The following is a 16,188-nucleotide window of genomic DNA, read 5'->3' as shown; positions in this document are numbered from 1 at the left end:
ATGTGTCTTCAGGGGTGAATGAGTTAGATAACTCGTACCCACACTGAATAATAAGTGAATCTCTTGCAAGAACATTTCATCAACATACACATAGGCTCATGACTATCATAATCCACGTATACTGATAAATATTGAGTAGGATATATTGAGTACAGTTTTCTTTTCATTCATCAAGTGTTGATCTTTTGTACAAGATTGAAGATTACTAATAATCCTCGTGCACTTTCGCCTCTTTAACTCATTCAACCCTGAAATTTCTAATTTTTCTCACTTCGTCAACAATTTTCCCAAATTTGGATAAAAAAAACAATATACAAATATATTCCTGATAAACTTTTCCCAGGTTTCTTTACATTTTGTTTTCTAAATATAATTTTAATTATTGTATCGGTATTAATTAAATCAATACTGACAGATATATTTCTAAACACAATCAGCACATCTGGGGAAATCACGAAACAGACTGTGGGATATTGAAGCCCGGGGCTGGGGATCCAAGTAATGGTCAAACAAAGGGGGCAAACAAAAATATCAACAAATTCGGTTCACACCAGGGCACCAAAAAATTGATGGGATGCACCAAACTAGGAAATGAAATATTACCGCATAAACCAAGGACAAATAGGACTGTGTAGATAAATAAATAAAATATTTAAAATAAATAAAATTAAATTTTTAAAAATAAAAAAATAAATAAATCCAAAAAAAAAAAAATGAAAAAAATTTTTAAATTAAAATTTCTTTGAATAAAACAAAACATTTCCCCTTAATCTGAGGAAAAAATATATCCCGAAGAGGAAAAAAAAATACAACTTGTGAAAGTTGAACGATAAAATAACTTTCACACCCTTTTGACTTATGTAGTATTATATCTATATCTAAAACATAGAAAGTTCCAAGATTCATAAAATTTTTATACAGTAATGTATTTCAAGACCTTCAAAGAAATAAAATAACGTGAATGAAGAAATGCTGTAATGAGAAACTGTGAAACATGAGAATATTTACCAAACAAATCACCAACATTATGAAATATGATATTTTGACCGAATAAATATGCAATCATAACTGTTTAAATTTGTTCTTTAAATGTTTGTCACCAAAACCAAATCCAGTTGCCATGACAATAAGTTTGTTTTTGTTTTACATGAAGACCATTGTCATGTAAAGAAACTATGTCACGTAATTTTTGAAACCGTTTACTTCACACAGTGGTTATCATCATATGAAAAACATTTTTTCTAAAACATTCTTTAGATTTGATGATAATTACATAGAGAATAATTCATGCCTGTTTCCATATCACACACAGTATCAACCCAAGACTGCAATATCAGCCCGAGGGCTACTATCTTCTTAAGAAATATTGAAAAACGAAAAATTTCCAAAAGGGGTGTGATACAGGTTTTGCGGGCTGATACAGGTTTTGGGGTGTGATACGGCGAGTGCTGATATTGGTAAGAGCAATTGTGTCGTATCGCATATACAAAAAATCAGTATAATACTTATTTATTAGTAAGTATGTAATAAATAACTGTAAACGATTTTCTTTTTCTCTTTATTCCATACCTGATTTAACTTTTTACGTGAAATTGTATTATTGTCATGGCAACCGTTTCCAAGATTTCAAGAATTCAATAATTGCATAGAAACCAACAAGCATCCTAAGAAATAGGGTGGTGAACAAGCAACTAGCACTGGTGTTACCTGGATTCGTGGCCGAACCTGGAAATTTAGGCAAAGCGCATCATTCCTGTTACTCTACCTTCTTATCTGTCCACTCTCATCATTTGAACCTCGTCAGTCGTTTAATTTATTTAATTCATTTTATTATTTTATTTTTTAGATTTTATTCACAAAATTTTAATGTAATTTTTAACATTTATCAATATTGAATTTTAAATTATTTAATTTCAATAATTTTAAAAGACAGCAGTGTGTCTTTAAATTTTCTTTTTTTACATACAAACATTTTGACATTTTTTGAGGCATCATCTTTTCTAACCTCATAGAAATCTGTTTGTTAAACTTTTCACATTGAATTTTTTTTTGATTCTTTAAGCTATGAAATTATTAATAATTTTCCGCTCCAATAGTTTTTCATGGAACCAACTATCAAACTTTCAAAGATTACAATGTATTTAAAATACTTTCATTTATTTTGGGGAAAACACAGAAACATGCAATAGTTGACATAAGAAAATTATTTTGCTTGAAATAAATAGAAAATAAAAAGTAATTTGTTTTCATAAACAAACAAGCTTAGCCTGGAAAGCACACACAATACTTAGAAAGATTTCAATAATCACACATTTTTAGATTTTTAGGAACTTAAATGGATATTTTGCGAAAGATTTCAATCCAACTTCCATTGAAAAGATTACCCTTTCACCACTGTAGACCCTGATGGACTCATCAAGATCAATGCATGGTAGAGTCTACTAAGTCACATAGGGGTGAAAGGGATAATGTAACAGCGATTCAGTTGAATCGAAGGTAAGAATGTCAATATAACATTCCCTAATGACTGTGAATCTTTTGATCTAGTTTTAAATTAAATATAAGACAGTAAATTGGCTGGCTGGATTTAGGAACCTTACTATAACTAAACTGTTAGGTATGATAAATATATGAAAAGGAAAGTATTTATTCAAAGTTGTTAGTCGCTTGAGGACAAAGGTAATTTTAAGCTCATTTTACCACGAAATATGAACAATAAAATTGAATGAAATGAAGAAAATTGCACTAGAGCAACCTGTTCATTTAGTGCGGCACCGAATATCGATAAGAGCTAAGCATTATTTTCATCAGACGTTATTAGAAGTTGCTTCTGATATAAGCGATCAAATGCAGCTTTAATTCAGTTCTTAAGCATTTTCTGATTCACACAAAAATCGAAGCAAAATAAATTAACATTTTTAAAACAATAAGCAACTAATGAAAATTAACAGTCAGCAATAATGCAAATTCAATATTTTCGTTAAGGTTAGAACTGAATATCCTGAAGAAATTCAATATAATCATATTTAAACTCAAAACTAAATCTGGTTTCTACCATGCACCTGAGGAGCTCTTCTATAAAGAGGCTATTTCTAACGCATTCACACTTACCGTTATTTTTTAAAATTCACACTAGTGCACATATTCCAAACTTTAAAAACAAGGAAGTAATACAAATTTTGAATAAAACATATCTTTGATCAAATCAAACATTTTGAATCTACTATTTGTAAAATGCAGGGTTTTGATTTTTTTAACAGAGTTAATGTTCTTACCTTTCCTTGAGCCACAAGTTCACGCTGTGCCGCGGACGCTGATTTCACCAGAGCTGCTGTTGCCGCGGCAATAGATTTAGCGGCATCTAGGATCTGTTCCTCGAACTCTAAGCTCATGTCAGCCTCCTAGGAATGAAATATATAACAACATTTAAATGTAACAAGAAAATGGTTTAGATAATAAATTTATCAATCTTGAACCCTTTCAACACTTTTCAACACTGTAGACCATAATGGACTCACCCAGAAAAATGTTTGGTCGAGTCTACTCAAGTTAACTAGGTGTGAAAGGGTTAAAAACAACTTTTCATAAATATATGCCTCACAACAGCAGACATTTTTGGGTACTTTTTACACAGCTTTACAATGAGAAACCGTTTCATTAACATACATTTTCACTATTAATATGCTAAGTTGGATTTTCATTAACATAAACTTTGTTATTATTTTGCTAAGCGTGAATTTGAGCAAATAAATCGCAGTTAATGATTTTTTGTAAACATATGCACAGACCAACAACAGTAAGTGAATGTTGTGTTACATAAGTAAATATCGGTTTTTTTTTTCTAAAATAAAATAATTATTCATTTCAAATATTGATGATGATAACAATACAAATACAAATTAATTATATAGAAAAGATTGTTAAAGTCATGATTCTGTTTTATAAATAGAAACTTTTTTTTTTTTTCTATTTTCAAAGAATTTCAATGTTAGTGTAAATGTCAAACACTTACCAAATCTGACAAGTGTCGAAAATACAATTTTACGTTAAGCAAACACCATAGTTTACTCGATCCCTTAAACACCTGAATTACCTAACACATGTGTCAAAAACCTAAATGTCAAACAGCAAACATTCCTGAGTCAGATACACAATATGAAAATAACCAAAGAATTACACACGAACCAGACTTTTATACTAATTGTAAGCCAAATCAATAACAGTTGACCAACTTAGAACACTTCACATTTTATGTAACAGATTGTAGGAACAAATCTCAAATTAAAATCAAAATTCCTTTGAAAACCAACAAATCTGTTCAATAAGCAACAGGAATATTTCAAATTCAGAAGGTCAAATCAGAAAGCTGTTTACAAAATATACATAGCCAATCAGAACCAATGTAACAATACTTTTCCTGGGATTGATCTTGTAAACTTTTTTTTAGAAATTACACCAACAGCTCCATGTCCAATAATATTCTGTTGCCATGGTAACCACTGTATTGTTAATTATGTTGCCATGGTAGCCACTCTGTTGTTAATTATGTTGCCATAGTAACCACTCTGTTGTTAATTCTGTTGCCATGGTCACCACTATGTTGTTAATTATGTTGCCATGGTAACCTCTCTGTTGTTAATTCTGTTGCCATGGTAACCACTCTGTTGTTAAGTTGAACTGTTGTGCTGACACATGTAGCCATGGTAACAGCTGTGTTGTTAGGGCCGGCCGCTATGCTGACATGTTTGATAATTGGTGGAAAGGTTAAGGTCACCACCAAATATATCAAACATATCTCATAGAAGCTAGCAGTGTTATCCTCCACCAATGGAAAGTCTTGTTAGTGAAGCTAGGCCAATGTTGTAAGTTATCTTGACCAATCAAAGAACACCTTACAAAACACAACTCTTTTTCAACCAATCAATATTCCCTTTCTTAAAAGAACTGACTTAAGACCCAGTTTACCTTAAACAGTTGTAGCAATGACATATCTGCCTGAAATCTTATGTCTTCAATATTTCTATAACTCTCATATCCATTTGATAAATACAAGAACAAAATACAGTAAAACCTTGATACAATGCCCTTCATTTCATTTGCCAACTTGCTTACCACCATCATATTTCACGATCCATTTTTTCTGTTTTTCTTAAAATTACTTAATATGTTCCCGTCAACTTATTGTCAAACCCCTTTGTAATGTCATATTTTTTATTTAAATCTAGTAAAAACTAAAGTGTTCTAAGAAATACCAAATTACAAAAAAAAAAAAAAAAAAAAGACAACCAACAACGTCAATGTCTGATGAGAAATACAACATTCTAGAATGACACTTGAATCACAGTTGTTGCAGAAAGGGTAAGCCTATGAGCTAATAATTATCTTAAGTAATAAGGCAATATATATTTGGGTTTTGGAGAAATAAAATATCCATGAATTGCAAAGAAAATACGTTTATAATAATCTAGTTCAGTTTGAAATACAGAAAAACATTTCTAAGGAGAATGTGGTTGCAGTAAATTTGAAGTGCTATATATAGAGACGAGGAAGCAGGAAATTTGAAGTGCTATAAATAAAGATGAGTGATAAAGAAAATGTACGAATCTTCCTCTGTACCTGAACCTTGGGGCGTGGTTTCAGCATGGCCAGCTTCTTCGCAGCTGCCTCAATGGAGTTAGCAGCCCCGAGGAGCTCATTTTCAGCAATAACTGTAGGGTCCTGTGGATCCACCCAGTCTGAGCCTGAAAGCATAAAAACAACATGTAATAAAGGACACGAAAATTAGCATAGTTTCAGCACATATACCAGGATTTTCTCTGCAGACATTCTTCTTCCTTCAACTTATCAAATTGTTATAATTTTAGCTTTACCAATTGGGGAGGGGGTATTTTGCGTTTCATTGAATGGATATTCATATTTCAATTATTATTTTTTTAAATTGATGGAAAACTAAAATGACATCTGCAAAGCTTTCCTGGTATGTGTTGCACGAAAAAAAAAAAATTTGAATAATTCAACATCTTCAATATGAAATTGATGACAAGATTAATATATATATCTGGGTTTAAACACAATTATACAGGAAGGCCAATCAAGCTCTGTGATGATATAGATGTTATAATGAAGCTTTTTAGTGATATCCAGATAGTATATAATAAAGCTTTGTGATGATACAGATGACAAAATCAAGCTTTGCCATGACACGGATGGTGTGATCACAGGTGGTCATACATGACATGCCGAGTATCAGATATTATATGAATATGTATCAGGAAATTCAATGGAATTCAAATTTTATGTTTACTTAAGAATCTAATTTATACTGCATAAGTCTGAGACCACTGGCAACTGTTAGAATCTGTGAAACACAAATTCAACTTGGATTTTTTTTTCAGGAAATCATGAAATATGCAATTTGTGAATGTAATTTGTATCAGAAGGTATGTTAATTGACTTAATAAAATGACAGCCACATTTATCATTGGCTGTTAACATCAACTGGTAAACATACTGTACTACAACATGGGAGAACAAAATAGGAATGTGTTAAAATGGGGAATTGGCTGTGGGACTTGAACCCTTTCACCCCTATGTAACATAAGTAGACTCTACTGTGCATTGATCTGGAGTAGTCCATTATGGGCTGCAGGGGCGAAAGGGTTGAATCAAACTGTTGGTGTTCTAGAAAGTTGAAAATAACATGTTTAATTTAATACTAGAAAATTTGCTAACTGAAATGGTTTCATTTGAATGGCTGACCCAGATGTATTTTTCATGTAACTAAATGTGAAAATGTTTTTTAAATTTTTAACACAAAACTAAATCTAATACAAAGTTAGCCAAAGTTTTATTGATAAAAAAATCACATACTGTGACGACGAGACTTAAAGCATATTGCCACCATATCAAATGATAGCAAGCAGGGCTCACACTAACTATCGTAAAGTCCCTAGATGACAACATATTTTTTACGCTTTGCTACCCAAAATTGTATATGGCCATCTTTGTTGGCGACACCATTTTATCCCAGTCAAATATTTTTTAAGAATCTAATATATGTGTTTGTAATTTACAAATACATGATTGGGTATACGTTTTGGGGCACAGGTAAATTATTCTGTACAGGTAAGTTTGACTGCATTGGATTACGTTGATGACACCCCAAGTTTGTCTGGTCAGCCGTTAACAATAGATCTAGACCAGTTATAATTAGCAACGATCAGTACGACCAACGAACCGAGGCCAACAGAAATACGTCACAAGAAGGTTCAGATAATTTATCTGTAGAAGACTACTTACCATACTAAATAACACATTAAGGTAAACAATTAAAGAAACAGGTTGATGAAAAACAATATTTATTTGTTCAAATTTTTATAAGAAACAGCGAACAGAAATTTTCCATTATATCCTGATCAATTTTCAGATATATATACTGCAGTAAAATTGGTTGCCATAGAAATATTTCACTTACTGGAACATTTGGGTTCATGCGCTAATGTGGACCAAGCCATGCTCCCTCCCCCACCCAAACCGCAAGTGTTGACAAGTGACAAGTGCTGACTAATATCCGGACGGTACTGGACCCTAATTCAGGATTTCATTCATGAGATGTATTTAAAAATTATGAATTATTCCATGGAATTCTCAAATTATAATCCTTAATCCTACATTATCAGTGACCTATACAAAAAAAGTGTAATAATTTAAAAAGAATGTTTTAGTTCTTTAGAAATAATTAAGTTACTGAAGACATCCAAATTTAATATTGCTTTTTTCTCTTACATATATATACTTTAATTCATTAAAAAGTTACATTTGACTATTCATGAGTAGAAATGAACAGCCGATAAAAAAGAACACAATGTTACGACCTCCGAGGATTATGAAATATTTTGGATTTATCAACATTGTACACCTTCCTAGCTATAGGTTTATGAACATGTCAATTTTTCCATAATACGCGTCATGCCGTTAGTGTTTCTAGGTAGTTACACATGTAAAACTCGGGGACATCAAACTCCATTCCTACACATATCAAGCTACCTACTCTGTGACGACAAACCAAAACTGTGAGAAACGTGTAACAAGAGTACCAATGTGAATCTCTGCTTCCATTCAAATCAAACAAGAGGGAAAATAAAATCTTTGGAAGCATTTTCATAAATTTACAAAATTTGCTGATATATCACAATAATTTTCATACAGAAATCATTAGCATAATAAATTTAGATTATTTTGCAAATTTTGACATATTTTTAAATCACCATGATTAATTTTGATTTAATCATAAAGTTTGATAAATTTTATATAGTAGGTGTTTTTTTTGCCCCGAGACTTAATTGATAATTTTTACATATTTTTTTTTGGCAATTGCGTAAAAATAATGAAGAAATGTGGGATCTATAGCTTCAAAGACAATATATATTCGCTTTTGAAAGATTTGAACAAAGCAGACCTCTTCACCTAAACTCATTGACAAACAGGACACAAAAACACGAATTCTGACTGTGGACTCGGACAATCTTTCACATCTTTCAAACATGCGTGGCACATCGTAAATATAACCAGACAGATCTCTGATTTTCATCATCATTACTTAAAATCTAACATACATTAACATGTTAATTAGTATAAAATTTCATCACAAGATTGCTGTGTTATTCAGTGAAAACACCCATGTCATATATAGTTTTGCGTATGAATTAGCTCATGAAATATGACCTAATGTGATGTCATTTGATGATAATGAAATGGCGTTGTAGAATCCAAGATAATATTAATTACACAAAAATGGCAACATTATATAATGAAATGAAATTTGAGAATTTTAGACTTCAACAATCCTTTTTTTTTTTTTTTTTTAAATACATTCACAATAATTCTTAATCAAGTCATAAATAGCATGTTTGATAAGTTTCCAGTTTCCATTTCATGAGGAATCAAAATGTATTCATCCAACAGCTTGCTCAAAACTTCTGAGACGTAATTGTTTCATACTTTTCAAATGAAGTGGAATCTCATGCAGGACACTACATATATTGCATGAAACACTTTAGAAAGGATGCTATATGATGTACAAAGTGCACCCATCCTTTATCCATCACAATTCAAATCTAACCTAAAACATGATTTTTAAGTTTTAATTTAATTTTACAAATACCGATAGACACATCACAGAATGTTTGATGACAAAAACATTTATTCTTTTTCATACCTTTCATTTAACACTATCCATTTGTAGTAATAATAAACCATATTGACACATTCCGAATGCTAGAACTTGAACTTTCAAAAGTTATTTTCTATGACAAACTAATTCCAGAATCTCATTAATTTTCATCATTTCCCAGTCATATTGTAAAGCTTCTGTAGTGTATAACAAGGTTTTAACAAACTTGTGGACACCATTTTGATAACTAGGTTAAATTTCATTTGGTCAAACAATGTCCATTGTTTTCTGTAATTACATAAATGTTTTTAAGGAAGATGTTTTAAAAAGGATGCAGTCACTGTCATCCAAATAAATTTAAGTTTGAGTTTAAACAAGTAGAAAAAACACCTTTGTGAAACTTAAGATCATCTTTGGCCAACTAAGCCATACAACTAGGCTATACATAAACATTTGTTAGGTATACCACTTACGACCTTAATACAAACAAAAATCAAGGTAGGTAGGAAGGCGAAAAATTCGCTTCACACAAATAATTTTCATAATGGTTATATAGAGACTGCAATTAGACTTAAACAGTGCTTGTTTAGAAAATTAGCTAAAATAAGAATTCACATAATTATGCACTAAAACTAAAGTAGGTTGGGAAGCCGAAACAATTTTTTGTTTTGGCCTAAACTAAACAGACTCACAAACATGTTAGTTTCATATCGCTTGACTTCAGTTAGGTAAAATGAATATCAATAAATCTGAAAATCAAAAGAAAATAAACAGAAATAAAGTAACTCCTTGCAAAAACTGGTTGCTACGGCCTACAATGGTTATACATCGACATTCCCAAGTTACCTGGCACAATGTACGACCATCTGATTTCTTTAGACGCTGCAGGAGGAAAAACAACCCAAATATGATAATACAGACAGAAATGACCATATTTGGAAATAATGGATTCATTCTGGATATTTGGTAAAGGGTGAAATTATTAATATATTTGGCAATAAGAGTTATTTTTAGACCACTTCAAAACTGATTTTGTTTTTTTGATATTAGGAGAAATGGGTATATTTTGTTACTTGGGGAAAAACGGACTCAGATGTTATGAGATGCTAAAAAGAAAGACAAAACAAGAAAATCACCATATTTAATACGATGAAGCACTGGCCATATTTGGAAATAATAAAGCATTGCCCATATTTGGAAATAATGATTTCAGTTTGTAAATACACAAAGAGAGAAATAATGACCATATTTGGTATTGATAATTATCATATAGAGCACTTCATGCCTATATTTGGTACTAATGAAGTATTTTTGGCTATAATTAACAAAGAGAAATATAATGACCATATCTGGTATTGATATTTATCATACAAACCACAGCCTGCCTATGTTTTTTTTGGGCCGACTACAGGAATAATGACCATATTTGGTTTTGATAATTATCCTAGGGAGAACTGCATACATGTACCTATATATTTGGTAATAATGTAATTTTTTTGGCTGACTGCAGGAATAATGACCATATTTGGTTTTGATAATTATCATAGGGAGAACTGCATACCTATATTTGGTAGGAATAAATATTATAAGATGGAACAGTTGGTATTTGGACATTCACCTATAACCTGTGAACAAGCTACTGGATTCACAAGTATTTTGTCAGTATTGCCTACATTCTTTGGCAAATAAGAAATCATGGCCAGATTTAGTAGTTTATTCACAAATCTTAAACTTATCCGGAAAACAACAATCTTAAATTTGGGGTGAAGGTGGTAAGAATGTCAAACCACATCCCATATATGTAACATAATTAGACCAAATTTGGGCAAAATTGAGCTGAATCAAACGTAGAACTTCCCACAGATGATAAGTGGTTCATATTTAGCTTTCAAAAAGGCAAAGAGTTCTGCAGACAATATACTTCTGTAATATAATTCTTACGAACGGTATATATCACACATGGAAACCAGAACGAGAGATTGATTTTCATTGTTACATACCTATGATGTGTATGGGTAATGAAGAGATTGATTTTTTTTGCAAAATATGAAATGGCAACAAGACAATGGTTCGTTAAGAGCAGGTTTATGGTAAAGATGGAGAAAAGAGTTTCTCTGTATAAAACCATGCCAAAAGGATGAAATGCTTTTATTTCCTGAGTTTTCACGATTAACTTATGTTATAGAGAGAAACCAAAGTTGACTTGCACCTTAATACTTATACATTGTGAGAAAGCTGGTGTTGAACCAGAATATTTTGAGACAGTCCTACCTTTGATTGCCTCCGCAGCTTGAACAATTTCAGACACCGAATTTGCAACTTGTCTTGAGAGTTCCACTAGACACTGCCTGCCCTCTGGTGTCGGTCTCTGTATAATCTGAAAAAGAAATACGAGGAAATAGCACTTAAAGTTCGTGTCAAAAATGAAAACGCTCATATTTATGGGAAAACACACAAACTTGTGACATTAAAGCTGACAAAATATTAAGAATGCACTATTTGTGACAAAATACACAAAAAGTGACAAAAACATCCAAAAATAAACTTGGTGAGAAAGTCTGTGTACTTCCGACTATGTACACATACAACACAGAAATTGTTTATATACCACACATAAAACTGTGATAATTTTCGCATACAACACTGAAATTGTTTACATATACTACACATAAAACTGTGATGATCAATGTTCACATACAACACAGAAATTGTCTACATATAACACATTAATCTGTGACAATGTACACATAAACCACAGATGACGTACACATTTTAATGATGAGCTATCACAGACTCTGAGAGCTACTCTATAACTAGACATTTTCACTGTAGTTTAACTTTAGCCTTTTCGGCCTTCAATAAGGAGGCCAGATTTATCATTACTGCGAATATTAGTATGCAACATACCCTACATAGTAATTACATGTGAAGGGCAAAATTATCACTGAACAAACATGTATTTTAACAGTGACTGGCAAATATACAGTATTATAACACATTTGTTCCCTTCATCATTAACTCATTCCCCCCTGAATTTTCATAATTAACTATTCCAACCTCTGAATTGGGAGAGTTCAAATGTTTCTTCAGGGGTGAATGAGTTACTGTCATTTTGGGGGGGAAAAGGCTAGGTAAAGTTACCAGCAGTTATCAAACAAACATACTGAGATCCGAGAACGTTTAAACTGTGATGTGAGACTGGCACTGGACACCAACTTACTACATTGACTTGCTCCAGGAGTTGATTGTAGGCGGACGCTGTATTTCGCCCGGTCATTATCGTTCGGTGTCGGATATCTGCGGTTTCTGCAGTAGTAGCAGCCCCCTATGTAACGAAAAATTCAGATTTGTAAAGAAATGTTGAAAATTATAGAAAACTCAAGGTCATTAGATCTGTACAGATAAAATCAAAGTTTCCAGTATTCACTGACTGAAAAACAAATAGTTTAAGGGATTTTTCAATCATATTTTGTGATGAGTCTTCATTTTTTAAGCAAAGACAAATATCAATATATTGACAGCTAACACAACATTCGGATTTGATTTAAATATATTTTCTTTCAATAAATTTCAAACAACTTCTACGCCTCTTCCTCCAATGAGCTCAGCTGATCAGAGGAATACATAAAAATGTAGGGTTCCATCTGAATACCTTAGTTATTGCCAGGAGATCGAATATGGCTCTCCGACCAATGTTGGCCGCCTGAATAACGTCTTCTTGTCGGCAAGAGTTCCCAGCAGCTACTGCCTTGGCTGTTGCCATGGTGATTGGTTTGGTTATCCTTATAAGGTCCTCGGCCGTAGCTTTTCTCATTGGTTCATTTGTGGTATCGTATGTCTGAAAGCAGAAGAGGTCAGAGGTCAAAAAGAAATGCTAATAAAATTAGAGTTTATAATGATAGCATTTTTTTATTTGATTTTATTTCTAAATGTGGCATCAAGGGTGCTGTTGAAACCTTCACTGAAAACTTTTACAAAGAGTTGGGTTGGGGTGTTGAAGGAAATTGTTTTGAACTAAATCCAATAAATAACAAATATTGGATTTTGATGGGAATTTTCACCCTTAATTATATTCACTAATACTAGCTCCACCCCTGATCCACTGACTGGTCACCAAAAGATGGGACAGGCATGAGAAAAATGCCTTCGGGAGATTCTACTCAAATGGAAGGAATGCATACTGTCAACAGTGATAAGGAAACCTTAATCAAAACTCATTGCCACTTTCAAGTTTTCTATAATTTTCCAGTATTAGCCATTTACAGTTTTAGCCATTTTCCACTTTTAGCCATTTTCCAGTGTTCAACTATTTCAATGATCCAGTTATAAAAAAACCCCACCATATGTTGTCTGAGTGCACATACGACCCATTGTTACTGCTTTTTCGTAATCTGTTATATTCAATACCCAATGTACCTTTATTTCTTGACCGATGGCCTCGATAGTCGATTCCAGCGCCCGGGTACCTCTGGCTGCCTCATCTTCAACAGTCTTGACCGTCTTCAGGAGTGACGTCACATTCGTAACCATTACCTAGAAACGACAAAGAGGACCAATCAGATAGAGGGAGGGACAACAATGCTGGTCTGAGTGTCAACGAAGTAAACTTTTGTCAAAATAACTCGATATACAGTGAAAGTTATAAGAACCATACAATAAATTAAATGTTGAAATTGACAAAACCACTCATCAATTGTACAACAGTCGAACAAAACAGAAACAGAGTGTCTTCAGCGACTCCAAGTTGGGCACGTCCATCTTGTGTGAACTTCCTGACTGCTTGATATGTTGAGTTGGTATAAGTTGGGCAACTTCAGACATTTTTGATCTTCGTATTCATGTGTCTCCAAGGTAAATATTTGCCGATTTTTGTTAAAATATTTCTATAACATTACTGTATTACATCAAAAACTTGTGTATTTACATTCACGTTTCCATGGTAATAATGGATGAGTGTAAATAATTGTATTAAGGATCCTTGTTCCACTGTTTTTTTTGTATATACAGTAACCTCCCCTTCATTTAATTTTTCAAAACAACTGTAGCCTAGTTTTGCAAGGACACTTATGTTGACCAGGTAGCTCTGTGGCTTGGAGCGATAGTACAACAATCTAAGGTCCAGGGTTCAAATCTCAGTCTAGACCGGCTATTTTTTTACACTCAAAACACTACTATCTGTTTTATTTTTCATAAAAGTAGTTCAACTTTTTTTTTTTAGAAATGATTTAACAAAGCTATAGTTATGCTGGAAAAAACAATTTACAATAAAAGAAGCCGAGTTTTTTTTCAAGAATTATCTATCAAAGCTTTAGTAATGTCACAAAAACAATCTTCAATACGTAGTTACAGTTTTTGGCAGTGGTACGAGCATCCTTAACTGACTCAATTCACACGTACCAACATAGACCAAGTGAAAGATTGAATTTCTGATAAACAGATAAATAAAGAAACATAATTAAAGACAACGTTTTATTTGACAACATAATAAACACTGATATACATTTATACTTACCTTACACCTATACAATACATATATATCTACTCGGACAGTGAACAGTCATGTATAGCACTTCAAACTTAAACATTTCACCACCGTACACCATGATGGACTCATCCCAATAACTGCATGGTAGAGTCCACTAAAGTTACATAGGGGTGAAAGGGTTAACATTTCTTAAAAATATGAACTATAAAAAAAAAATCATTAAACTCATACAGAAATCTACTTGAACAAACTCTGGTAAAATCACAATATAATGTTCTTTATATCTTATTTGCAAATTGCAAACTTATGGTAACCAACAAACTGCAATGCCTCATTTCCCTTTTTATTGGAAATTCCTCAACAAAATGTTTTTAATATGCAAAACATATCGTCAAATCTCGCTTCTGAAGTATTTATTGTCGAATTACTTACGATATCAAAAATATCAACAAATGGTTGCAGTGTATGAGATTTTACTTAAATAATGTCTTTTTGAATTTAGTGCAAAATTATTATTATGCTGTCCTATTAATCTGCATACGAAACGAGTTGACAGTGTATTCCATAACGAAAAAAATACCTATACTGGAACACACTTAATTTAACACTTTAAAACATGACAATGTATCAACACGGTTTAACTTTCGTCGTTTTCACTATTCTTACCCTCCATCGTAAGCGTTCATTCATCAGGGCGGTAATTATATAATATTCGAGTACAATTTATTACACATTATATGAAGTATATAAGGCAAAATTTATACTTGGCAAATATGAATTCCATTGCTTATTTGTAAATGTTTTACTTGGTGAAAATGTTACATATAATATGTTGTGAAATTAAGATATTTCAGACATGAAAATTTAAAATATTTCTTTTACGATGACCAAATACAGGTCACATGAGATTATGAGAAGAAAATGCTACTGAAATAAACATTTCGTAATTCAAAATATTTATTCACAGTAACATTAAAGAATATTCTGAATTGTTTGAATAATGTTTGAGCATTCTTTTTCCTTCAGTGTCATTCAGCATTTTGCCGAAAATAGTTTAAAAATTAGTAGAAATAATAATCATTACGATTGCATTAATATTAATAGTAATTTATTGCAATATGAAAGCATTAATGCGTTATTTTAAAACCGACGCGTACAGTTATGGCAATTTCACGTTATAAATTTTCCGTTTTTGATTTTGATTTTAAAATAGTCAAGACAGGGTACAAAGACAACGGAGGGAATAAAAGACTCGAGCAAAGAACAGATGAAACCTCATTCCGAAATATTTGTTCTAATGTTTCGACATACCAAAAATACCCAATAATTGATATTCATAAGAAACTAATGAATGATACCTTTCGCCAATGTTTCAATTTTCTACAACTCAGTCCAAACTCGATGCGAAACAATTTCAGAGAGAATATGGAGGATAAATTTGACGAGATTCATCAGTTTGGGAAAATTTAGGATTTGTTGTAATATCACAAGCACTTGTAAAGATGCATTTTACATTTCTGGACTGTTATCG

General features: G+C 32.2%; 1 protein-coding gene across 12 annotated transcripts in view; it reads right to left on the bottom strand.

Annotated features, from left to right (window-relative positions):
- Positions 1–16,188, bottom strand: part of LOC110452383 (talin-1-like) — a 179,057-nt gene that overhangs the window by 7,179 nt on the left and 155,690 nt on the right. For 9 of the 12 annotated variants that reach the window (XM_021500867.1, XM_021500878.1, XM_021500868.1 and 6 more), the window contains 8 exons: positions 13,589–13,705; positions 12,825–13,010; positions 12,393–12,497; positions 11,444–11,549; positions 10,019–10,054; positions 5,617–5,741; positions 3,276–3,401; positions 1,708–1,725 (listed from right to left, as the gene is read on the bottom strand). In XM_021500867.1, coding sequence (XP_021356542.1) covers positions 1,708–1,725; positions 3,276–3,401; positions 5,617–5,741; positions 10,019–10,054; positions 11,444–11,549; positions 12,393–12,497; positions 12,825–13,010; positions 13,589–13,705 — 819 coding nt within the window. The remainder of the gene's footprint in view (positions 1–1,707; positions 1,726–3,275; positions 3,402–5,616; positions 5,742–10,018; positions 10,055–11,443; positions 11,550–12,392; positions 12,498–12,824; positions 13,011–13,588; positions 13,706–16,188) is intronic. The other 3 variants (XM_021500876.1, XM_021500877.1, XM_021500879.1) reach the window with 3 other exon arrangements.

Source organism: Mizuhopecten yessoensis, unplaced genomic scaffold (genome assembly GCF_002113885.1).
Source record: "Mizuhopecten yessoensis strain PY_sf001 unplaced genomic scaffold, ASM211388v2 scaffold6647, whole genome shotgun sequence".
Lineage (NCBI taxonomy): Eukaryota > Metazoa > Mollusca > Bivalvia > Pectinida > Pectinidae > Mizuhopecten > Mizuhopecten yessoensis.
This window is presented reverse-complemented; position numbering and strand designations above follow the sequence as displayed.